Source organism: Erythrolamprus reginae, chromosome 4, assembly GCF_031021105.1.
Source record: "Erythrolamprus reginae isolate rEryReg1 chromosome 4, rEryReg1.hap1, whole genome shotgun sequence".
NCBI lineage: Eukaryota > Metazoa > Chordata > Lepidosauria > Squamata > Dipsadidae > Erythrolamprus > Erythrolamprus reginae.
This window is the reverse complement of record NC_091953.1, coordinates 62,542,670-62,568,203: the sequence shown is the minus strand read 5'-3', so window position 1 is coordinate 62,568,203 and position 25,534 is coordinate 62,542,670. Positions and strand designations below refer to the sequence as shown.

General features: G+C 37.3%; 1 protein-coding gene and 1 long non-coding RNA gene across 3 annotated transcripts in view; both read right to left on the bottom strand.

Annotated features, from left to right (window-relative positions):
- The window catches only part of LOC139167137 (lebercilin-like protein), a 49,791-nt gene extending 49,651 nt beyond the window's left edge, over positions 1-140 (bottom strand). Inside the window, 1 exon segment of the mRNA XM_070751558.1 lies at positions 72-140. Within this exon segment, the coding sequence (XP_070607659.1) occupies positions 72-140 (69 nt within the window).
- An 849-nt stretch (positions 141-989) lies between these two features.
- Positions 990-25,518, bottom strand: LOC139166628 (uncharacterized). 2 transcript variants are annotated; one of them, XR_011558999.1, is made up of 5 exons: positions 25,417-25,518; positions 25,195-25,267; positions 20,156-20,224; positions 19,816-20,037; positions 990-1,184 (listed from the first exon to the last, which is right to left on the bottom strand). It is a non-coding gene; the product is annotated as an uncharacterized lncRNA (long non-coding RNA). The 2 variants fall into 2 exon arrangements; XR_011559000.1 differs by having other exon boundaries at positions 25,426-25,518.
- Positions 25,519-25,534: the final 16 nt, after the last annotated feature.

The following is a 25,534-nucleotide window of genomic DNA, read 5'->3' as shown; positions in this document are numbered from 1 at the left end:
GTCTTAATACTAGTATTTAACCCCCACAATACCACCATAAGACAGTTCTAGGAATGGCCATTTTGGATTACCATAATTTCTTTTTGGGTTTCTGTGGCTACATCTACTGTTTCTACATATGCTTCTAGTTCTCTTACCATTTGGACAGAACCCACACTTTACCTTTTGAGGCATGCAGTGTGTCACCAAAGGCTTCAAAGAATGTAGGTGGTTTCTTAGCATCTAGATGTTTTACTGGTGGACAAAGGAGAGAAAGGGATTTATAACTTTAATTTCCTGAACCTGTTCTATGTTGAAAAAGAGCCAATATAATTCTCATGCTACCTGTGGGCTAATCATCATTTTCGAATACTGTACCCATTTTACCCAGGCATTTGTACTTCTATATCTAGTCTCAATTTCAAAAATTTGTCTCAAATTGTCTATTTCCACTATAATGATTAATTTGGTACCATTGGGTGGAGCAAAAGGTTTAATCTGAGGCATTTTACTTCTATGTTTTTGCTAATTCCTTTTGCTTTAACCATCATAATCCTGAAACAACATCCTGGTATATTGATCCTCATACTATACAGTTATTATTCATTTGCTTCATACTTTTTATGGTTATGCTAATTATATTTCATACTTTCTCCCCCCCTCCCCCACTCTGATGCAATTCCTGAGTTAGGATTAAAAGTCTCTGTTGTCTACTATATATCCTCCCAACAGGAAGAATCTGCATTTACACACAAATATTTCTCCTCATTTGCATATTGCATATGGTTGTTGAAATCCCCACAATTTATTAAATGGCATACATTGAATTTGATTGCGTGAGGCTTGGTAGTTTTATGAATACGCAGAATAAATTTGTGCCCTATTTGTAGAAAGTTGGAGCTAGTAAGAGTTTATGATCATCTCTCTTCCCTATTCCTAGTACCACATAAACCACATAGGACACAACTGGACATCCCGCCAAGTAACTCATTTTAACTCAAATGTCCTGTACCCAGAAAGCAAACATCTACTTTATTGTTTTATTATTTTCTACTTTATTGTTTTATTATTTTCAGAGAGGGTTGCTTAAAGGTTGCACTTTCCACTGTTTTGCCTGTGGAGGCCTTGATCAATTCCTTCAGTCTGGTGCAATGAGTCCAGCCACTCTCAGCAGTTCTTACAGCTGTTTCAATGGCCAATAGCACCTGGAAGCATAAGCAATAAAGAAATGAAGGCAATCCAGTACCAAAAATTAGCAAAGGTTTACTATTTATTTGCCAATACGTGTGCACATGAATTGGACTCAGAACGAAGCATGCAACTGGTTTTTAGAACCCTGCACACACACACACCCCGCCCTCACCATTGTTCGGGTTTTCCGTTGGTTGGATACTAATAAGCTTACAGCCTATCTGGAATGCTTATTAACAAAGATACCCTAGTTGCAGGGCAAAATCTCCCCAGCTACTGCTCAAAAAGCACCCCTCTCCCCGTCCTCGTTTCTGGACCATAGTGTTTACTATAAGAACAATATTAATTTTTCAAGAAGAATTCTCTTTATATTAAGATTTTATTTTATGTTAAAGGCAATACTTCATATTTCACACCCTAGAACTGGGACATTATTTTGGGGGAGCATCATAAAGCAACTGTGGGTTAAGCGAGGAACATGTGGGACTAGGCCGAAGCCACTGAACTAAACCAGTGGAATTGGGTCATAAGTACTTTAGGAGAAGCACCATAACTCTGAAGGCAAAGCAACTGTTGGTTAAGTGAGGAACATGTGATACTAGGCCGAAGCCACTGAACTAAAAGTTGTTAAGGCAAATAACCACTGTAGAGAAAAGCCAGAAAAAAGAACCAAGTCATTAAGAAGAAAAAAGGACAATAATTGGCCCTGAGCCCATGGCAAACCCCTCCCCAAATGCAACCAACAAAGGAGTTGGGCCTGCCCCTCCACACCAACACTGGGGGATGAAAAGGGGTCCTGAAGCCCACCCAGCCTTTCAAGCCATTTTTGGATCCCAGACATGGTGGCTTCCAATCCTTTGACTAGGCCAAAATCTCACATTTTGTATATCTGGTTACTATGTAGATTATACTGTAGTTCAATCACATCTAGCTTGAATCTGATTTGTATTTTGGTGGTTTTTAAAGCTTTTTAACTGGGAATATAAGCCTGGGTATGGAACTGAAATTGCTTTATTTCTTCATGCTATGTTGCAAATAAGGCAAATAGTGTGCTAAATCATTTATTTTGCAGCAAAAAGTGTTAATAAGAGACAGGTTTATTTATATATTTGTCAAATTTATATAGCGTAGTGTCCATGTCACTAGAGCTAAATACAAATCAAGATCTATATTTGCTGTTTTAAAGCCACATTTTCCCCAAACCCATCTCCCTCATATACATTCAACATATAGGTTGAAATAATGAGTGTGTTTCTTACCCTTTTGTGTTCCTCTGTATTTGACAATAGACAGAGTGACTAGCCAAAAATTCACCAGTTTAATTCTGTGCCCAAGTCTCATGCCTCATTCACCAACTCAAACTGTTTGCATTAGTAACCAATAAAAGGCAAAATAGTGATATGTCAACATATGAATTCAATCACTCAAAACTTGTTATCACACTGCCTATCACTAATGTCCGTCATGAATGTGTCATGTTTATTTATTTTTTGGCTTTTCATAGCTGTTAACAGATTAACAGAGGTGGAAGGGATCTTGTAGGTCATCTAGTCTAACCCCCTGCCCAAGCAGGAGACCCCAAATCTGCCCCCACCTAGGATCAGACTCACAACCTCCTGATTCCAATGCAAGAGCTCCACCTCTAGGCCACAGCAGCTGGGATTTTAAAAGCTGTTAAAAGCACTAGAAGTAAACATCAGTCTAAAAATCATAATTCTTTGGAAGCGTGAACCTGAAGGAAGTCCATCTATCTTCCATGAGGTATGGAACAGCTGGACAATACTTTTATAAATCTTAATTTCTGATCATGGGTAACTTTTATTTCTACTGATTATCGCCTTCTTAGAACAAGAAGGAGTCAACCTATTCTCCAAAACACCTGAGGATAGAAAAAGAAGCAATGGGTGCAAACTAAAAAGGGAGACTTAGTTTAACTTAGAACTAAGGAGAAATTTCCTGACAGAACAGTTAATCAGTGGGACAGTTTGCCTCCAGAAGTTGTGAATGCCCCAACACTTGAAGATTTTAAGCAGATGTTGGATAATCACCTGTCTGAAGTAGCCTTGGGTTCCCTGACTAAGCAGGGGATTTGACGTGAAGACCTTCAAGGTCCCTTCCAACTCTGATGTTGTTGTTGTTATTGTTAATGTTGTTGTTATTTTATTCACAAAAAATAGTAATACTGTACACAGCAAACGTGATTTATATGCTGGATTTCGTATCACAATATTACAAGTCAAACCCTTCCCAAGCATATCATCATCGTCACCATCATCATCATGATCATGATCATTATCATTATTATTATTATTATTATTATTATTATCATCAGCTTAGATGAAATTCAAATACTGTACTTTGGCCATCTAATGGGAAGGAAGAACTCACTGGAGAAGATCCTAATGCTGGGAAAGATTGAGGGCAATAGAAGAAGGGAAGAACAGGGAAGGAGGTGGCTGGATGGAGTCACTGCAGCAATAGGTGTGAGTTTAATGGACTCTGGGGGATGGTAGAGGACAGGAAGGCCTGGAGGAACATTGTCCTTGGGGTCACAATGGGTGGACATGACTTCGCAAATTACAATAAGATTTTTTGTCTTTTTTGGTTTTTTTGTTTTGTTGCAGACAATCTATAACTATGTTATAAACAACATTTAGTTACTGAAAAGGTTTCTTTCATAAACTTGGAAACTAAAGAATGCAGTTTAATTTTTTTTATTGTATTAGTAGGAAATCCTTGGGATATTTTAGAAAGTGGTTTAATATGAACTAGTAAAAACATAAGACAATGTAAGGATCCTGATAATTTTTTATGCTGATCCATGGTTAATTACAGCTTGCTGAAAAAATAATGGCTAGTTCAGCCAACATGCCAAGACAAGGACAACCATAAAAAGAAAAACATAATTTAATTATCTAAACAAAGATATTTATGATCTACTTCTATTACTAAACCTCTAAATTATGGTTTTCTCAGTGAGCTAGGTGTTTTTACATAAATAGGGAACTAGAACTTGGTGGAACCCACACTAAGGTAGGCATGCATATATTTACATACTTTTTTTTGGCTTCCCTCATAGAATTGGTATATACCCTGCATAAAATATAATATTTCTAAAATGCTCCAAAATTGTGGGTTTAGTTCTTTGATATTTGATTAGATCAGGGAAAACGAGCTTGTCCTCTTTCGTAGCCCCAGATCAAGGAATATTATGCTCAGTAGAAAAAGATAATTTATGGAATAACTAGAGTGAGGAAGAAACTGGTGATGATGGAATTATGAAAATTCCTCCATCATATCTGCTACTTTATCTTTTCCTTCCATTCAATTTTGCCCGACAAGTCCCATGATGCTCAGAGAAGTTCTCTAGTTGCCATAGTAGTAAAGATCTAAACAGCCACTTCTAGGGCAAGAACCGGGTAACGTGCATAAACGGACCTCTGGTAGAAGCCTCTGCCTTGGCATCGTGGGGAGGACATTATATATCTGTTTCCAATTTCAGCCCAAATATATATCATTAAAATGAGGGCTTCTGATGATACAGTTCTTCATCATACACTGCAGGAGGGATGCAGAAAAAGTGGAAGCTCTAATGATTCTCCAACTGAACTTAATAAAAGCACCAACAAGAGTCAAGAAAGTAACTGTAGCAAATGTTCCAGCCAATCTGGAAGTGCTCAGTTTACCGATTCCACTGCCTTTCATATATCTCTTGATAACGCTTCAAGAACAGCTGTCAAAGGCAGCAAGGACAGCATTTGTGGAACTTCTCAGGACTATTGTGAAGATTTCCATTTAGATTCCTTTGAAACCTACACAAGGGAAGGGCCTGGCAGCTTTACCATCTCATGGGTCCAGCAACTAGAAACTAAAGAGTGGACCTTACCAAAGAACAAAAAGAAGAATGATGTCCATACAAAAGGTAAGAATGCCATTCGTTACCCAGAACACTGCTGCATTCATTGTGGTTGGCAGATTCCAACCGAGCTAATGGCAGCTAAGCCTTTGCTGAAAATCAAACAGATGTCCTATAACTGCACTTTTGCTTAGCTACCTTCCTTCTTTACTTTAAAGACTCTACTATTCATCTGTCTGTCTAGGCAATTTTGTATAATGGTTAGAGTGCTGCTCTAGCAATCCTGGTTTAGGCATGTCTGGCTGAGGAATTCTAGAGTTGAAGTCCAAGTATAGACTAGACTAGACTGGACTAGAATTCTTTATTGGTCATGTGTGATTGGACACACAAGGAATTTGTCTTGATGCATATGGTTTCAGTGTACATAAAAGAAAAGATACATTTGTCAAGAATCATGAGGTACAACACGTAATGATTGTCATAGGGTTCAAATAAGCAATCAGGAAATAATCAATATTAATATAAAACACAGGGATACAAGCAAAGTTACAATCATAAAGTCATAAGTGGAAGGAGATGGGTGAAAGGAATGATGAGAACACTAATAGTAATAGTAATGCAGCCTTAGTGAATAGTTTGACAACAGTGAGGGAATGATTTGTTTAGCAGAGTGATGGTGTTCAGGGGAAAACTGTTCTTGTGTCTAGTTGTCTTGGTGTGCAGTGCTCTATAGCATCATTCTTAAAGTAGGAGGTGAAACAATTTATGTCTAAGATGCAAGGGTTCAGTAAATATTTTCACCACTCTCTTTTTTTCTCATGCAGTATACAGGTTCTCATGCAGTATACAGGTTCTCAATGGAAGACCACTTGGCAGTAATTATTTTTTTTGGAGTTCTGATTATCCTCTGAGGCCTGTGTCTGTTTTGTTGGGTTGCAGAACAAACTAGACAGTTATAGAGATGCAGATGACAGACTTAATAATTCCTCTGTAGAACTATATCATTAGGTCCTTGGGCAGTTTGGCACAGAAAGACCATTCTTTGTTATGGTATTTTGATGATGTTTTTGAAGTTAGACGACCATTTTAGGTCTTCAAATATGGCAGAACCTAGGAATTTGACAATCTCTAGTCTTCATACTGTGCTGTCTAGTATTGTAAGTGGTAAAAATATGGGCAGATTTCTCCTAAAGTCTACCAACATTTCTACACTTTTGAGTGTGTTCAATTCCAGATTATTTCAGTTGTACCACAAGTCTAGTTGTTCAATCTCCCATCTGTATGAATGAGACCAATCACTCAAATTTAAAGCTATCAAAATACTGTCTTAGCATATGATGTGAGTATAGCAGTTATGTCTTACAACAGCTAATATTATGAAAGTTAATCTAACAAATAGTTGCATTAGAGATTGACTCAAGATATAACATAAAAGGAAGTGAATCTATGCACTGAATACATATTTGAGCATTTACCTCTGTAAAATTAAGTGACTCATAATTTGCTCAATCTAATATGATATCTTGATATTTCTTTCCATGCAGGAGGTAAAACATTGCCTAAAAAGAAACCTCAGCAGAAGACGATATTTACTACTGACCATACCACCAATGTTCAGGGGAAAAATAACATAGCTTGCCGTCTATTATCAGCAAAGGATCATGAAATTAAAGAACTGAAAAACGAAGTGGCTGTTCTGCAGAATAAATTGGAGACCTTTGCTATGGAAAATAAAACGTTGAAGCATCTTCAGTCTCAGCATTTGAAAGTGATCAAGAATTATGAAAATGCAGAGATTAATCTGCCCGAACTTTTGACCATGCAGTCAAAAGAAATGCAGGCTCTAAAAGAACATTTCCGGAAATCTCAAGAAGAAGAACGCAGAGCTTCTAAAAAGCTGAGAGATGTTGAGGTTCAACTTTTCAAAACAAAAGACGCTTTGCAGGCATTGAAGAAAATTTGTGAAGACAAAAAACTTGAAGAGAGAGGAGAACTTCAACGTAAATTAAAATTACTTACCCAAAAACTGGAAGCTAGTGATAAGAGGACACAGGTAACATGCAATGTACATTGCTTAGAACTTCATAGCAGGCTCTGTGAGCAGAATGGGACACTTAGGCATGAACCTTTGGCCGCACCTCTTTTGCCCCCAGTCACCTCCTTCAGCCCATTTACAGACAGCTTTTCTCCTCCTCTGACCCTCCCCTGGCCATTGCAGATATGTTGCCAAAACCCGAGGGAGGGTGAGTAGCAGGCGCCATGGCCACTGGGGAGCAGACAGGCAAGAGTGTGTTGGGGGCTCCAGGACCAGGACAACGGGCACCTCAAAGGGGATTCACAAAGAAGTTCCAACAAAAGAACATGACGACAAGGCTGGCATGGCTTCTGCCACTGTGGGAGGGCTAGGGGGATCGCACAGGGGAATGGCAAAGCCGGCATGGCTTCTGCCATTGCAGGTGTGTGGGGGAGCATGACAGGCAAATGGAGGTGGCGTGTGGCTTATCCTATCTTCCACTGTGCAATCAGCAAACGATACACATTTTGAAAAGAATCACTCTTGCTTTAACCAATCACATGGAAAAGTCCATCTCTGATAATATGAGCCTAGCCAGCACATTTAAAAACTGAATACTGACTAAATCTACCATATTTGGCTTCATACCAATGGAAAAATAAAGTATATTATGGTTGTATTAAAATTGAACAAAATCTATCTATTTATTTTCTCTTTAATCTGCATAACAGATGGTAAGCATCATATGACCATATTTTTGGATATTTATGGCTGTTATTTTGGATATTTTTCCTTCACAATGTAGGTCGATTCCAATTTCAAAAATTGAGGATTTTTCTCTTTTTTGGAAACATTTGATAAAATTTCAGTTGCCTTCCTCTAATTTCTAATTCAATATTGTAGGATTGCAAATATTGAATAATAATATTATTTATTTCTAATGTTTTTTAGGATTTGGAAAAGCAGATGTCATTGAAAACTGCTTCTTTTAGACACCAGTTAGCAGTTGAGAAAAAAAAGACAAATGAAGCTCAATCAATCACTGCAAATTTACAAGTAGAAATCGAGAAACTGAAGCTGAAACTTAAGGTATTCAGAAGCTTAAATAAAAATTTGCGTACCAAACAAGGCATCCAAGGTGCTAGTCACTAATGCTCATTTGAACTTAGCCTATCTTGTCCTGTGGGTATTTCTGTCAGCTTTTAACTATCTAAACTGTAGATTGGAGAAGTGTATTAATTCACATTAAGCCACCTGCACACATTTCTAGGAAAAAGTACTTCTTGAAAAGTGTCTGCCAACATGAAAATAATATATTTTTTAAACCTGTGACACAATGCCTATATTGATAGAAAATTGAGTGGGAAGACTGGTCAAAACTTTCACGGCACAAATATGCCTAAGGAAATATTTAAAATACAGATAAATAAAATGAAATACTGGGTCGGAGTTGTGCAGTGAAAAATGAATGATCTCTAAAGAAGTGACATTAATGTAAACTATATTATCAACAAAAAATTAATAATACATTTCTTTAGGAAAAAGAACGGGAACTCGGCATAACAAATATTTATGCCCACCGGATGCGTAAAGGTCTCCCGGAGAAAGCTGATTCATGTTCTTCCCCAAGAGGTAGCACAGACTGTTTCATACTTTATTGTGAAACAAAGATATGATAATTCTTTGACATGTCAAAAATATTTCAAATCCTTGCTGTATTTTCTCTTTGAAATATTGCTTTTTATGAACTTTTTATTTATCTCGTTATCTATTGTTCGTGGGTCCTGATTAAACAGGGTCACTCTCGTCATTCTCTCTAGAAGTGAGAGATAAGGGGAGAAGAGTTTTACGGATATTTACTAAGAAAATCCACTAAATTCAAAATTCCTTCCTTACAAGATTTTATTCTATTTGATTGATCATATTCAATCAAACCCATGTATAGTGTGACATATTTTGATGACTTCTGGAGCCTTTAATTTGGGCTATAAGCTTGGCTGTGGCACTGAAATTTCTTTATTCCCTCTCACTAAAGATCACATTATTGCTGTTTCTTCCTCCAAATTTAAAGCCCCAATCCTGCATCCCTCATTTACATTAAACATATATGCTGAATTAGTAAGGAGAGTTATTTCTAATCCCTTCGCACAACTCTAAATGTTTGAACAGGAGTAATTTATCACTGCTTTGTCCCATGAAGCATGAAATAATCCCCTTGCATTTGCCCCTGAAGAGATTATCTAACATCTTCCTCTCATGTGGCTCCTATCCCATATACACAGTCCTCAAATTATGACTGTAATGAAGCTCAGAATTTTCAGAATAAGTTACGATGGTAATAAATCAAGTCAAGCAAACTGATTTTAAAACTTTTTTGTGGTATTTGTTAAGTGAATGTCTCAATTGTAAAGCAAATTATTATTAAGATTAAAAACATGATTAAGGAGACATTGTGGTTGTTAAGAAAGGGCAATATTTTATGGCCATTTTTGCCAGAAACGGACTCAAAAATGCTAGTTACAAGCAACAAAACACAGCAATTCACATAAAGAGAATCATGGCAGGGGAGGGGGACAGAACATCATCAGAACTCTGGAATTTGGTCATACTCAAAATGTAAATGTTTTGGAAGGAGCATCATAACTCTGAATGCAAAGCACCCATGAAGTGAGGAATATGTCAGACTATATGCGAGAAACGTGAAAAAAATTACATCAGAGTTATATCTCAACAGGTCCCTTAGTCAACCCAAAGCTAACATGCAGAAGACCAAGGAACAGGCAACAGAGTGAAAAAGACGACTTTATAGGAGATTCTGTCACCAATTACGAGCCTTCGCATGCCAGATTTCCAAAGGAAAGACAAAAAGACACCTCTTCAACTCCCCTTGAAGAAAACAGTCGCATACCGCCTGGAGGAAAAAAGCTTCTTTTTCCAAAACTGTTTGGGCCAAATCGCATTTTAAATACCAAGTGATTGTGTGCATTGTGTGATTCTAGTCAAGCTCATAGAACTAATAAATATCAGATCATATTAGAATTAGGATATATTAGATTGTAGATAGTAGTATTAGAAATAGGATATATTAGATTTAAGATATTTGATAGTATTAGAACTAAGCAATGTTAGATAGTAAACATGATTATTAGGCGATATTAGTACAGTAGATATGAGATAGCATTAGAACTAAGTATTAGATATTAATGTTCCAACTAGGATATATTACAGTAGATCATAGATATTAGGCATGGTAGTATTAGAACTAGGAGATAGTAGATAGTAATATTAGGACTAGAATATATTAGATAACAGATTTTAGATAATGTGAGAACTTGGTAATATTAGTAGTTTCTGTAGTTACTATTGAAATAAAAACATTTGCAAAAAAAATTGGAAAAATTTACAGCACAAAAAAATTGTGAACTTTTTAATAAAATATAAATATAAAAATAATTTTGAAAAAGATGTGTCGTGACTTATGCTTATCAATTTCTACCTCTAAATAAGATTTCCTTGAAGCCTCTTTCTTTCCTACTTTTAATATGAATAAAGGAGAATATTTCCTTGCAACTTATTTTGAGGTTTTGTTTAACCACAGGAGGGAGGGAAAGACTGTAATCTTTTAACTTGTCTGCAATAGTTATATTTACTAGACTATATGGAATTAATCTTATAGACTTTTAATTTTTAAATTTTAATTATGTTTTGGCCAATGGACACAAGTCAGAGAACTGATACAACTGAAAGAAGATTATCAGGTAAAGCTGAATTTTCAAGACATTTTTTGGATAAATATATAAAAAATACATGAAATAATTCTATTCCTGGAGATGGAGCCAAGATGGAAGACAGGCAGCACTGGCTCTAAAGAGCTCCTCCAAAAGTAAATAGGCTTTCTTTTTAACACATTTATATTTATATATTTAATTTATTTTTAACTTTTTAACTTTTTAATTTTTAATTCTAAATTTAATTCTATTTTTACATTTTACATTTTAACATCTAATTTTACATTTTAAAATTTAACAAAATATTTATACTTTTTATACTTTTAACTCATTTTTTAACTTTTTAAAATTTGTACTGGATGAAGTGTGTTTGCAGCAGTTCCTCTTGGTTTTATGATAAATTATACTACATTTTTTAACACAATCTTTTAAACAATTTTTAGTACCCTCACTGGATATTTTTATTTAAATAATACTTTGTCAAGTCAGACAAAGCTTTCATTTATGTGGACTAATAAGGCATGGGATAAAGAAAGAAGCGCCATGGAACCAGCCCAGGATCTCTCCCACTAGAGAAAAATGCAAAACAACCTAAAATTGAGGAGCACTTTGGTGGCAAGAGACTTGTAAGCGAGGTGGCTACTGCCCAGACGGGGGGGGGACGACGACGGGGGGACGGGGACGCAGTGGGGTAGTGAAAATTAAGCTCCACCCGAGAGCACCCAATATGCCGCCCCGAGTCTACGGAGAGGGGAGGCATACAAATCTAATAAATTATTATTATTATTATTATTATTATTATTAATTTGCACTGAAAGATGTTGAAAGAAAATGCAAAAGCCATACCCACAGTGTGGTAGTAAACATTTTGATAGCCCTTCACAAGCCCATAGCTTGTAAGTAAAACGATCCCCCCTCCTCTTCCAACAATCTTTAGAAGTCAGAACAGGTCCTGCAAAATAGCCAGCAGTTTTCACAACCAACGAGTTCAGTTACAGCTACAGCTGATATGGAGGCTGAGAAAAAGACTAAAAAAAGAGAAGGAACAAACTAATTCAGAATGTGGAGAGGTTACCGTGGGAGAACGCAACAGAGTTTATAGCAAAACAATGCCTCCTCACAGCACAAACAGTTATTTCAATATTTGAACAATAGTTAAAAAGCCTGCAAAAAAGCGGCAGCCCACCCAGAAAATAAGGCCTTCCCCAGCTAAGGCTACAAGAGGAGGAGGCACTAACAGAAAAGATTTATTAGAAGACAGAAAATATCTCCCCTACTACAAACACACCAGGTTGCTCTTAGAATTCATTTGATTAGAATTAATTATGGACATTGGAATACGAAGAGTGCTATACTAAGTTCCCTAAGCCAGCTTCTCCATTGTCAGAGGGGGCAGATTGATCTCCGTGCTGTGGAGTGGTTTCCAGAGCCCCCAAATTGGATGAGATTACATCTGTCTTTTAAACAGCCCACCATTCCACTAATGTTATTTAAGATGAAGGCACATCTAGCCTCCTTCCAAATTTTTCCAATCAGAGTTTTCTGTGAGTAAAGGGTTAAACCCTTAATTGTCAACATGGGAGCCTCCAAAGATGCTGTCTCTTCCACATTCTCAACCTTGGGAAAGAGAGATGAAGAAAGTGGGAGTAAGCCAGCACATTGCACGATGAAGATGCACTTAACTGCTCTTTCCTTCGATTTCTGAGACCTTTCGGGGCACAGTTCCTTTGGAGGGCGACGTGGGTAATGAGGGACCATCCAGGCATCGATTGGTAAAGGCATTTCACAATCGGTGTGAAGGACACCCTCTCTATCGGAGATCAAAGGCGTCTGTCAAGCTGTCACCAGCATGGCGGACCTGAAACCCCAATGAGCCACCGCAGAGGGAAGCAAGTGAGATAAATAGATTTTCTAAATCTTCAGATTATATTTGTACTGTTGCTGACAATTTCAAGAAGAACAAACTTGGCACAAGAAAAACAGACTTACTTTTTGTTTTGAAAAAGAGCCCCCCCCAAATCAGAGATTTTTAAAAAAACCCTCATATAAATCAGTAAAAGCGGTGACGGCGATAGGAGAGAAGTGATCAGTAATCAACCAGCTTTGGAACTAAAATACTCGAAGTGCAGATCTCAGTAGGGGGGAGGAGAATTTTCCCAAGGATATTAACTTTGTGATTTCTTTATTTTTGCTTTGAAAAAAGCAACGCGGATACTTAATTGACAATTACTTTCGCTGGGGACTCGTAAACCGTAAACCGGAAATTGGCCGGGTGAACTGGAGTTCAACGTGAGAACTTTCTCTGTCTTTTGCAGCGATTAGAGGCATTGATGATTTAAACGGCGGATATTTATTCTACAATTGGAGAGACAGTGAGATCTGGGGGGCAGCCGGTAAAAGAAAAGGAAAAACAGAGAGCGGAGAAAGTTGAGAAAGTGGAACGACAGAAGAAGAGAGATCGGATAGAGACAGAGACTGCTTTTGGATTTTTGGTTTTTGAGAGACTTTGCCAGACTTTGCAGCAGAAAGATTGCCACTGGGGAATAAAAAGAATTCAGAGTAGTCAGCAAGATCCACGAGACGAAGAGAATAGTTAAAGAACTGACATTCTAGCCGGTTATTTATCTGCAGAAGATTTGAAACTTGATTATCAGTGGAGTAGGAAACGTCAAGCAGTAAACAAAGTGTTATTATATTTTATAAAGCTATATTTTTTTCTTTCTTTCCTCTCTTTCCTCAATTATATTTTATGTTTCATTGTATTAGTCTTTTCTTTATTTAAATTAGTCTTTTCTTTATTTAAATCAATATCTATAGCATTTTTGAAGATATTAAGTGTTTAGATAAAAATAGAAAATAGAAGTTTATATATTTTATTAGTTTACTACCGGATTAACTGTTTAGGTATTACATAGTTATAGATTTAGACATATTCTTATAGATATACTGTTATAGAATTAAGTCCATTACATAATTTTCCTTTTACTTCTTATATATAATAAATTTTATAGTATATTAAATTTTATAGTATATTAAAAGTATTAACGGTTTATAATTTACATGTTATTTAGATATACTTAATACATATTTATAAATTTACATACTCAACAAAGTAGTTATTAAGTGCTATAGAATTTAGTTATTAAGTGCTATAGAATTATTAATCATTATAGAAACTTGTATTTAACCAAATTTATATCTCTGTAAAAACTTTAATACTTGTAAGAACTGTAAGAACAACTTTTAAAGTACATAAATATTTCTTATGGTTATATGGAATAGAATATACAACATCCTAGAAAAGCAAAACCAGATTATAAAAGAAATGGCCAATTTCCAACCCAGAGGCGGTAAAAAACCAACTCCAGTAACACCTGCAAATACAACCTCTCTAGCATAACAAAGACAAATAGATGATATGTTAAATCTAGAGAAAGAAAAAGAGAAAGAGAGTTCCTCACTAATGCAAAATATGAATAAAACACTGACAGTTATGCAAGAGGCAATGCTGAAATTACAAGAACTCATTACAAATAACCACCTAGAGTTAAAAACGGATATTCTTAGGTTAGAAAACAGACTGGAAACAGCTCAACTGGCAACACAAAAAAATGAACAAAAAATAATACAGGTGGAAGAGAAAATAGAACAGAGTGATAAAAAAATCAAACAGGTAGACCAAAAACTCAAAGACTCACATAAGGAACTCGAAAACTCGCTGATTCAACTGGAATTAAAACGATCTTCATATTTTTTAAGATTTCAAAATGTGATAGAGACAGAAAATGAAAATTTAGGGGAGATCATGATAACCATAATTTCAGGAATATTAGAAATTAGCCGGGAAGAGGTAGTAAATGAACTGGATGAAATTTATAGAATTAACACTAATTACGCCCGAAGACATCGACTTCCGAGGGAAATTCACCTAAGATTTGCCAGAAGAATTACGAGAGACATGGTATATGCAATATCTAGAGGAAGGAAAATGACATACAAGGGTAAAGAATTAAATATATTAAAACAAATTCCTAGAAAGGTAAGAGAGCGAAGGAGAGAGTATAAGACATTAGCCTCTGTCTTAAATAAAAAGGAAATTACATTTAGATGGATAAATCCCGAAGGGATGATGATAAATATCGATGGTAGAAGAGTCAAAGTTGATTCTCTTGAAAAAGCACAAGAAATTTATGAACAAATTGTCACCACAGAGATAGAATTAGAGAGTGGGGAGAGATTAGAATCTAGTAAAGAAGAAGAAACAGAAAATGATAAACAAACAGGGGGAAAGATTGAGGAGAAAGAGGGAAAGAAGAAGGAGCTAAGACTAGATCTTAAACAGCAGCGGCAGCAGACAAACAGAATTAAACAAACAAAGAAACCAAACAGAACTAAGAAGGAAAAACCCTTGCTCTTTCATTTTTGTTGATATATTCTCTTTTTACCCATACATAGCTAAATGCTATCAGAAACTAAACTAATTTCAATAAATATAAACGGTCTTAACAATAACCAGAAAAGAAAAAAGGTCTTCTCCAAGCTCCTGAAGCAGAAAGCACAGATAATGTCTATAAGAAGTACACATTAAATTGGCACATAAAAAATATTTAGAATATACTAAACTGGGAGAGCTATATACATCATTAGATGAAAAAGAAAAGAAAAGAAAAGAGGAGTGGCCACATATGTGAAAAAACAACTAAAGCCAAGAGAGATAAAAACAGACCCAAAAGGAAGATATATTATGGTAGAAGTAGAAATTAAAGGAGAGAAAATACTATTAGTGAACATATATGCACCAAACCAAGAATTGAAACAATTTTATAAAAAAATACATTACTTCAAACTAACCAAACAAATATATGCATGATAGGAGACTATAATGGAATAGTGAACCACAAATTAGATCATAAAATAGAAACTAAAAGTAAAATAAAAAGAGCCACACTACCAACCACATTTGAAAAAATGACAGATGAACTAGACTTGGTAGATATGTGGAGATTAATACATCCAAATGAAAGACAATTTACATACTATTCAGCTCCACACAACTCCTTTTCTAGGATAGATATGGTTTGGCTAAGTAAAAGTATGCATAAAAAAAATAAAAACAGTTGACATAGAACCAAATACGTGGGCTGACCATAACCCGATAACAATTACCTGGCAGGGGGGAAAGAAAGAATATAGAAGATGGTCATTAAATACACATTTACTCCAAGATGAAAAATATACAGAAATATTAAACAAAGAAATAAAATTATTCTTGGAGGAAAATAAGAAATACCCCACCTCAACTCAAATACTTTGGGACACATTGAAAGCATATACTAGGGGGGGTGTCACAATATCATATACAGCTAGAAAACAAAAAGAAGAGAAGGCAGAGTATAATCACTATATAAATAAAATAGCTAATTTGGAAAAGACACTCCAACAAAATCCAACCAACAAACAGATACAAATATCATTGAGGGAAGCCAAATACAAAACAAACATAATAGAACAGCAAGAATTCATTAGAAACCTAAAACAAATGAAACAGAAATACTTCAAAACAGCAAATAAACCAGGTAGATGGCTTTCACAGAAAATTAAAAAGACAAGAAGCGAAAAATTAATCTATCAATTAGAGGATAAAGATGGGATAATACAACACATGGAACACCAGAAAAAAGAAATAATACAAGACTATTACAATAACCTATATAAAGAAGAACCAATTGACACAGCAAAAATTATTAAATATATACAAGAAAATAATTCCTTACGAATTGAAGAACTTGATAAACAAATCCTAAATGAAAAAATTACCTTACAAGAAATACAATCAGCATTGAAAAAACAAAAAAACAATAAAACCCCAGGGCCGAATGGACTCCCGGGGGAATTTTATAAAGGAAATAAAGATTTATTTGAACCCATATTATTGGAGACATATAATGAAATATTAGAACAAGCCAAAATTCCGGAATCCTGGAGAGAATCATATATAACAATGATACCAAAAGAGGGGTTAGACAAACAGAAAATAAAAAATTATAGACCAATTTCTCTGCTTAATGCAGACTATAAGATTTTTATGCTAATTTTAGCAGATAGAACAAAAGGAATTTTAAACAAAATTATCAATACAGATCAAAATGGTTTTCTACCCTTCAGACAAATCTCTAATTGCACCAGGATAGTTCTAGATATTTTAGAATATGGAGATGCGCATCCAGGAAGGCAAATAGCTCTTGTCTTCCTGGACGCTCAGAAGGCATTTGACAATGTAATTGGCAATATTTAAATGAGCTAATCAAAGAATTAAAATTAGGTAACAGATTTGAAAATATTATTAAAAATATATACACTACTCAAAAGGCCAGGGCAATAATTAACGGAGACACCACTAAACCAATTCTTATAGAAAAAGGAGTACGCCAAGGGTGTCCAATGTCACCCTTATTATTTATACTGACACACGAATTATTATTAAACAAAATAAGAAGTAATAAAAACATAAAAGGAATTAAAATCAAGGAAGAAGAATATAAACTACAAGCATATGCGGATGACATGGTTTTCTTTTTAGAAGAACCAACAAGTTCGGGCCCAGAGTTAATTAAAGAAATTGAAAACTTTGGTGAATTTCCAGGTTTAAAAATAAATAAACAAAAAACAATGTTGATGACAAAAAATATGAGCACACAACAAATTAGGAAATTAGAAGAAACTACGAAACTACAAACTACAAAAAAAATGAAATACTTAGGATTAATACTAACTAACAAAACAACAACCCTTAAAAAAGATAACTATGATAAATTATTGCAAGAAACTAAAAAAAAATTAGAAAAATGGAAAGACCTACAAATATCAATGTTAGGCAGAATTGCCATAATAAAAATGGATATTCTTCCTAAATTTTTATACCTTTTTCAGACATCCCCGATCAACTTGGAACAATTTTTTTTTAAAGAAATTAACAAAATTATCTCCAAATTTATTTGGCAAAATAAAAAGCCAAGAATAAAATATGTCTATCTCCAAGATAATAAAAGCAGAGGAGGCCTGGGGCTCCCAGATCTAAAATTATACTATAAAGCGAGCCTAATTTATTTTATTTATTTATTTATTACTTAGATTTGTAATTTGGATAAAAGATTGGATAAACTTAAAAAAATCAGAGAATACTTGAATTAGAAGGTCACGATTTACAAATAGATTGGCATGCGCATTTATGGAAGGATAAATCACAAAAGCAAACTATATTTAACAGGCACCTGATCTGTAAATCATTACTAAAAACCTGGTACGAAAGGGAAACACTTTGATAAAATCCCAAGATGGCTGTCCACTATGGAAGCCATCATCTACCCAAATTTGATTGACCTAACTAAAACCATCAAATACACAGATATTTTACACCCAAGCGGAGAACTCAAATCTAGACAAGAACTAGAAATATTAAACCATAAAATGGACTGGTGGACATATGCTCAAATAGAATCGAGATTCAAGAAAGACAATCAAACACCCGGTATTCAAAAATCTATGAATTCACTAGATAAGATTTTAATAGGGAATGAAAATAAACAAATAACTAGAATATATCAAATACTTTTGGAACAGGAAAGAATAAAAGAGACAACTAAAACACCTATGACAGCATGGGAAAGAAACCTCCAACATGAGATACACATAGCAGACTGGATACGAGTATGTGCTTATGTATAAGGGGGGACCCCTAATGAACCATGCGGATGGCCTAAGCCGTTGCCCATTGGCCCAGGGGGTGGAAGACCCTGCCCCTATGGGTAATGTTCTTCTCATTGATTTGGCTAACCCTGCTATCATTACTGCAATAGAGGTTGCTGAAGAAACCAAGAAAGATGTGACCTTAAAAAAAGTGGTTCAATGTATATTAAAGGGATGGCCACCGAAGGGGGAAGACCACTCAGTTCTGGAATACAAAAGTAGGAGATTGGAGCTTTCGGTGGTGAAAGATTGCATCTTGTGGGGAGATAGAGTGGTCATTCCCAAGACACTACGGCCTAAGGTAATGCAGATGTTACACCAGGGGCACCCGGGGGTTGTCCGGATGAAGGCCCTGGCTAGGGGTCATTTGTGGTGGCCAGGTTTGGATAATGAAATAGAAGAATGGGTAGCAACCTGTGCTTCCTGTCAGGAATCAAGGCCCAACCCTCCAAAGACATCCCCTGTGGCTTGGGAAACCCCACAAGGACCTTGGTCAAGATTACATATAGACTTGGCAGGGCCTGTAGGCACACACATGTTCCTGATCATTATGGATGCCTATTCCAAATGGCTGGACATCATTCTATTGGGGTCTACTACATCATGTGCCATCATACAGGCCCTAAGGAGGTTATTCACCACCCATGGGTGTCCAGATGTCCTGGTTTCGGACAACGGGCTCCAGTTCACACCCAGACAGCTGGAATTGTTCCTAGCACAGCTGGGCATAAGGCATGCATTGGTCTCTCCTCATGCAGCTTGGGCTAACGGGATGGCGGAGAGATTTGTTCGTGTGGCCAAAGAGGCTATTAAGAGGTCTGAACCTGGAAACATCCAGGAACGCTTGGACACCTTCCTGCTGTCCCAACATATCACCCCTAGTACAGCCACCAACAAAAGCCCAGCTGAACTTCTGATGGGTAGGAGTTTAAGGTCACCTCTGAATAGGCTACATCCTTCTTATATTAATGTTAAACCCATTTGTTCCACATCCCCCGAACGATCAGTCACTGTGGGGCAAGCTGTCTATGTGAAAAATTTTGATAAAGGGAACCAGTGGGAGACAGGGTTGGTTACTGATAAAACCGGTCCTAAGACATATTTGGTCAAGCTGAGTGATGGCCGCCTCTGGAAGAGGCATATTGACCACATAAGAAGAAGGCTGGAAACAGCCAGCCTCCGAGAAAAAATGGCCAAACAGAATAACGGAGTTTCTGATCCTTCACTCCCCACAGGGAGTTATAACCGACCCAGCCATGGCCAAACGCAGTCCAGACAAGGGGACATTGATTGGGACTTACCGGGCTTCACAGACCACTCCAGCGCTGAAGGAACTGTCCAAATTCTGCCAGGTCCATCACATGGAAGATCATCACAAGCGCTACCGGTAAATCCCAGCTCGGATCTGGAGGAACCCTCTTCCTCCGTGGATGTCCAGGTGCTGAATGAACCGCGCAGGTCTGAAAGGACTCCTAGGAAGCCTGCCCGGTTGGAAGACTTTATTACTTGCCTCTCCGAGTAACCTAAAAAATAATCCAGAAAAGGGAGGAGTGTTATGTCTGGAATGTTCTGTTGTCTGGCAAATGTAAAAGAAATGCAGTTGTTAAGCAGAATGCATTGTATTCAATTGAAGTTGTTTACCTGGTTACTATTGGTTTCCGCGGCTTGGCACCAAAATTGTATCGCTATCAAGCGGCTCCTGTTGCCGGGCTGAAAAGTATAAATAGAGAAAGCTACCGTGTTATGTGCTCTTCTCTAACTCGCGTATGATCTGTCACTGTATCTGTGTCTAGATAGATTCCTACTGAGAATAAAGATTACAAAATAGCTACCGCGTACAAGTCGTTTTAAAAAGTATGAAATATAATGTATATAATGGAATGTAACAGGTAAAAATTTATTATAAGAATTTTAAAAGAGATGGTTTATAATCTGTAAAACAGAATAATGTGGGATTTGAACTATATGTGAAAACTCAATAAAGACATTTATAAACAAGAAGATGCACTTAACATCACAGAAACTGGACTTATTAACACTTTTGGTGGTCTCCCAAGGAAAGAACAAGATAACATATTATTTAAGATGGAAAACTTAAAGAAATCCCTGCTGACCATAGTGGACACAGCCAAACTGTTTATAGACTTGGTTTCCCCAATGATTGTGCCTCTTGCCTGTCCTCTAGGACAGTGATTTTCAACATTTTTTGAGCCGCGGCACATTTTTACATTTACAAAACCATGGGGCACATTGAGTGTGTGTGTGTGGTGGGGGGGGGGGCGGCTAAAAAAAGTTTGGACAAAAAATATCTCTCTCTTCCTCCCTTTCACTCTATTTCTCCCTCCCTCCCTCCCTCTCTCCCTTCCTCTTTTTTCTCTCTCTCCATCCCTCTTTCTTTCTCTCTTCCTTCTTTCCTCTTTTTTGCTCTCTTTCTCTCTCCCTCCCTACCTCCCTCTATGTCTTTCTCTCTCCCACCTTCCCTCCCTTTCTCTCTCTCTCTCTTGCTTTCTTTCTTTCTCTCTTGCTCTCTCTCTTGCTTTCTTTCTCTCTTGTTCTCTCTCTCTCTCTCTTGCTTTCTTTCTCTCTCTCTCTCTCTTGCTTTCTTTCTCTCTCTTTCTTTCTCTTTCTCTTGCTTGCTTTCTCTCTCTCTTTCTCTTTCTTTCTCTCTTTCTCTCTTTCTCTCTCTCTCTCTTTTCCCTCTCTTGTTTTCTTTCTCTCTCTGAGCTTCGCGGCACACCTGACCGTGTCTCGCGGCACACTAGTGTGCCACGGCACACTGGTTGAAAAACACTGCTCTAGGAGGGAGGGGTTTGTACATATATGAGATCGTGAAGGGTGGAGGGCCACTAGAGGACCCAGCAGAGGAGGACATACCAGCATCCTTATGTAATTATGCAATGATGCCCTCAGTATTACAAGAGAGTGAGAGACGCCCCATATCAGTGTCATCATCTCAAAGCAGAATGGTGCATGATCTAACAACCCCCTCTCCTACATCTAGTGAAGAGGTATCTGAATGGCAAGCCCTGATAGCTGGTTTTTAAAACTCTTGCCCTGAACAATTTGCCCAGGAGTCTATACAGAATTTAGATGGGACCTCGAGTGTGATGACAGTGATCAAGGTTGACTCAGACTTCCAAAGTTATATTTTTGTACAAAATAGACTTAGAGCAACAATAACTGCAGAGGAATGTTGGTTTACGATCCCAAAGGTCAGGGTTAACGGCTCAAGCCAGCAACAAATATCTCTTGAGCGAGCTTCTGCCAATTACTCACTTGACAGGGTTTCAGAGTTCTAATGTTCTCTAAATCAAATGCTAAACCACGAGGCTTGAATGTCTCCAGATTCCAAGTCAGTTGAGGAACTCCTGTATCTTTGTTCCTAGTAGCTGCCGAACAATAACTCCCACACAGCCTTTTGCAAACCCTTTCCTTTTGAAGCCTGCTACAGTTTTCCTAATTGTTGCCAGCTGTGCTTTCTCTCTTGATTTTCTCTTTTGTCTAACACCTCTTAAGGTGAAGGAGAATTGAGTGGTTTTCTGGAGGAAAAGGAAAATATTTTGATTTCTGGTCTCTTTTCAACATTGCTTATAGTTATGACTTATAAAGCCCTTCATGGCACCGGACCAGAATATCTTTGGGACCGCCTTCTGTCGCACGAATCCCAGCGACCGGTTCGGTCCCACAGAGTGGGCCTTCTCCGGGTCCCGTCGACTAAACAATGTCGTCTGGCGGGACCCAGGGGAAGAGCCTTCTCTGTGGCGGCTCCGACCCTCTGGAACCAGCTCCCCCCTGAGATTAGGATTGCCCCCACCCTCCTTGCCTTTCGCAAACTCCTTAAAACCCACCTCTGCCATCAGGCATGGGGGAACTGAAACATCTCCCCCTTGCCCATGTTGTTTTGGTGTTAGATTGATTGTGTGCTTGTTTTTTAATATTCTGCGGTTGTTTTTTATGAATTTTTTAGTTTAACATTGTAATTGGATTGGTGGGTATTGGATTTGTTATTATGTATTGTTTTTACTTTGTTGTGAGCCGCCCCGAGTTTGCGGAGAGGGGCGGCATATAAATCCAATAAATCTAATCTAATCTAATCTAATCTAATCTTGTTATTTACAGTTGTCCCGAGTGCTCTTGTTGCCATCTGCTTTGTCTACACAAATGAAATTCAAGCTTTCTCTAAACTCTTCAACAGTATGTGAACTTCCTTGTGTGTGCAAAAAGAGATGATTTATGCTTAAAGTAACATCCACAGACTGGACATTTCAAAGATTTCTCCACGGTGTGAATCCTCCGGTATATATAGGTAGGAATTCTGACTGAAACGCTTCCCACAGTCAGGACATTCAAAAGGTTTCTCTCCTGTGTGAGTCCTCTGGGATAGCACCAGCGTAGAATTGTGACTAAAACTTTTCCCAGAAATAGACATTTGAAGGGTTTCTCTCCTGTGTGAGTCCTCTGGTGCATTACCAGGTAGGAATTCTGACTGAAACTTTTCCCACAGTCAGGACATTCAAAGGGTTTCTCTCCTGTGAGTCCTCTGGTGTTTCACCAGGCTGGAATTATCACTAAAAGTTTTCCCACAGTCAGGACAGGTTTCTCTGCTGTGTGAATCCTCTGATGTATGTATGTATGTATGTATGTATGTATGTATGTATGTATGTATGCATGCGTTTGTTTGTTTGTAATTTTTATATGCTGCCCAACTCCCGAAGGATCTCCGTCTACATCTTTCGAATCTCCGTCTACGTCTGTGCAGCTGCTCTTGGCGTCCCACCATTCTACTCACCCTAACATTGGGGATGGGGTCATCCGTCACCCCCTCCTCATCTGACCCAGATGAGGCTCTGACTGGGGATTCTACAGGCTGTGCAGGAGCCTCTACCTCTCCTGCACCTTCCACTTCCCCCTCTCCTTCTCCCTCACTGTCTGACTCCTCTGGAAGCCAAACAGGTCTTCCAGAATCTAAAAAATCTGGCCATAAGTTATGATGGTTGTAAATCAAGGCATTCATGTGACCAACCTGATTTTACAACTTTTTTTCTGGTGATGAGTCGTAAGTGAACACTTCATTTTTAAAGAAAATGCTGCTATCATTAAACAAACAGTGTGCTGTTAACCAAGTCAATGTACTGTTATGGACATTTTTTGCAGAACCCGGCCCAAATACCACTGCAATTTGCCAGAGTCATGTGACAAGGGGGCAGGAACGGCTTCAGAACCCTGTGTTAGAAATAGGTAAGCAATAAAGCAATGAGGGCAATTTGGTACCAAAAATTAGTTTATTAATTATAAGTTTATTAATTAAAAGTTAATTACTTATTTGCAAATACAGGTGCACATGGTTAGATCCAGAGCATCCAACAGGTTTTTATACCACCCCCACCTGCAATACTGTTTTGGTTTCCCATTGGCTGGATACTAACAAGCTTACAACCTGTCTGGAGTGCTTATTAACACACATACCCTAGTTACAGGGCAAAGTCATCCTAACTACTGTTCAGAAAACTCCCCCTTCTTGATTTTCCTAAAACATATTGTTAACTGTAATAACAATATTAATTTTTCAATGTTCCTTAACTCTCTTTTATAATTAAACTTTATTTTAGAGGCAATACTTCATATATTTCCTAATTTTCCACTTTTCTCCTTTTTATTGCCTTCTAAGCCCTAATAAATGTCATAACTTTATTCACATTGTTGTGATCACTTTTCACTACTTTGGTCATTTTCTTCTCTCATATACATTAAATCTGTTTCCCTATAGAGAGGAGGTTTTCCTGGGGACATTCTCTTAGTTATGGTTGTTACTATAAATCTTTGAGTTAATCCTCAGACATAGGTATTATACAGCAACCAAAAGTTGTCAGAATATTTTTTAAAAAAACTGCTGTTACTGAAGTCAGTAATGATAGAACCAACCCCCTTCCATTTTCCAAACCAGGAACTGAGCCATCCAGTAAGGAAGGTATCTGTTCCAGAATTATCAGCCAATTCCTCTGTTAATGTAGTGGGACCTTGTAAGGCCTTAGTGATTGTTCCATCCGATGCTGTGTTATTTGAAATAAAAGTACAGTACCTACCTCCTAACTTTATACACACTCCTCCTTTCTCTGCCAATATCATATCTAGTGCCATTGTATTTTTCCCAAATCATCTATTGGTGGCATCTAGCTGTACAGCTATACAGTTGACAGCATTTCTGGTGTAATTAATGAATCTCTGTTGATTATAATAAATATAATTGATTCAATCTACATTTTCCTTTACAGCCACCCACCAGTGATTCAAACTATCTGATAATCATGCTATCGGATTTCTGGCCTTATATTCATCAGGAACCCCTCTGGGAATCCCAATAGCATACAAATAGACTTTGTCATCAAAGGACATAACTAATACATTTCTTTTTATTCTAGGATGTTCTTTTATTACCATATGGTTTTCAAATGCCAACGTAAAAAGGATAGCCAATTCGACAAATGCACACGTACCTATCTAATTTGGGAGAAGAACATGTCTTAATACTGGTATTTAACACCCACAATACCACCATAAGACAGTTCTAGGAATGGCCATTTTGGATTACCATAATTTCTTTTTTGGTTGCTGTGGTTACATCTACTGTTTCCACATATGCTTCCAGTTCTCTTACCATTTGGTCAGAATCCACACCTTACCTTTTGAGGCATGCAGAGTGGTTACCATAATTTGCAAACAACGTGGGTGGCTTCTTAGTATCTGGACTTTTTACTGGTAGACAAAGGAGAGAGAAAGGGATTTATAACTTTCTATATTGAAAAAGAACCAATATGCATCTCATGCTATCTGTGGGCTAATGATTTCCCCTAAGCACAAGAATAACATTTTCTTTTTTTCGAATTCTGTACAGTGTATTTTACCCATTTTACCCAGGCATTTGAGCGACCGGGCACTTTTCAGCACCGGGGCGACATTTGTGTCAGCGGCTATAGCAGGGCACCAACTTCCTGTTTTGCTGGGAGGTCTCGTGCTCCCGGG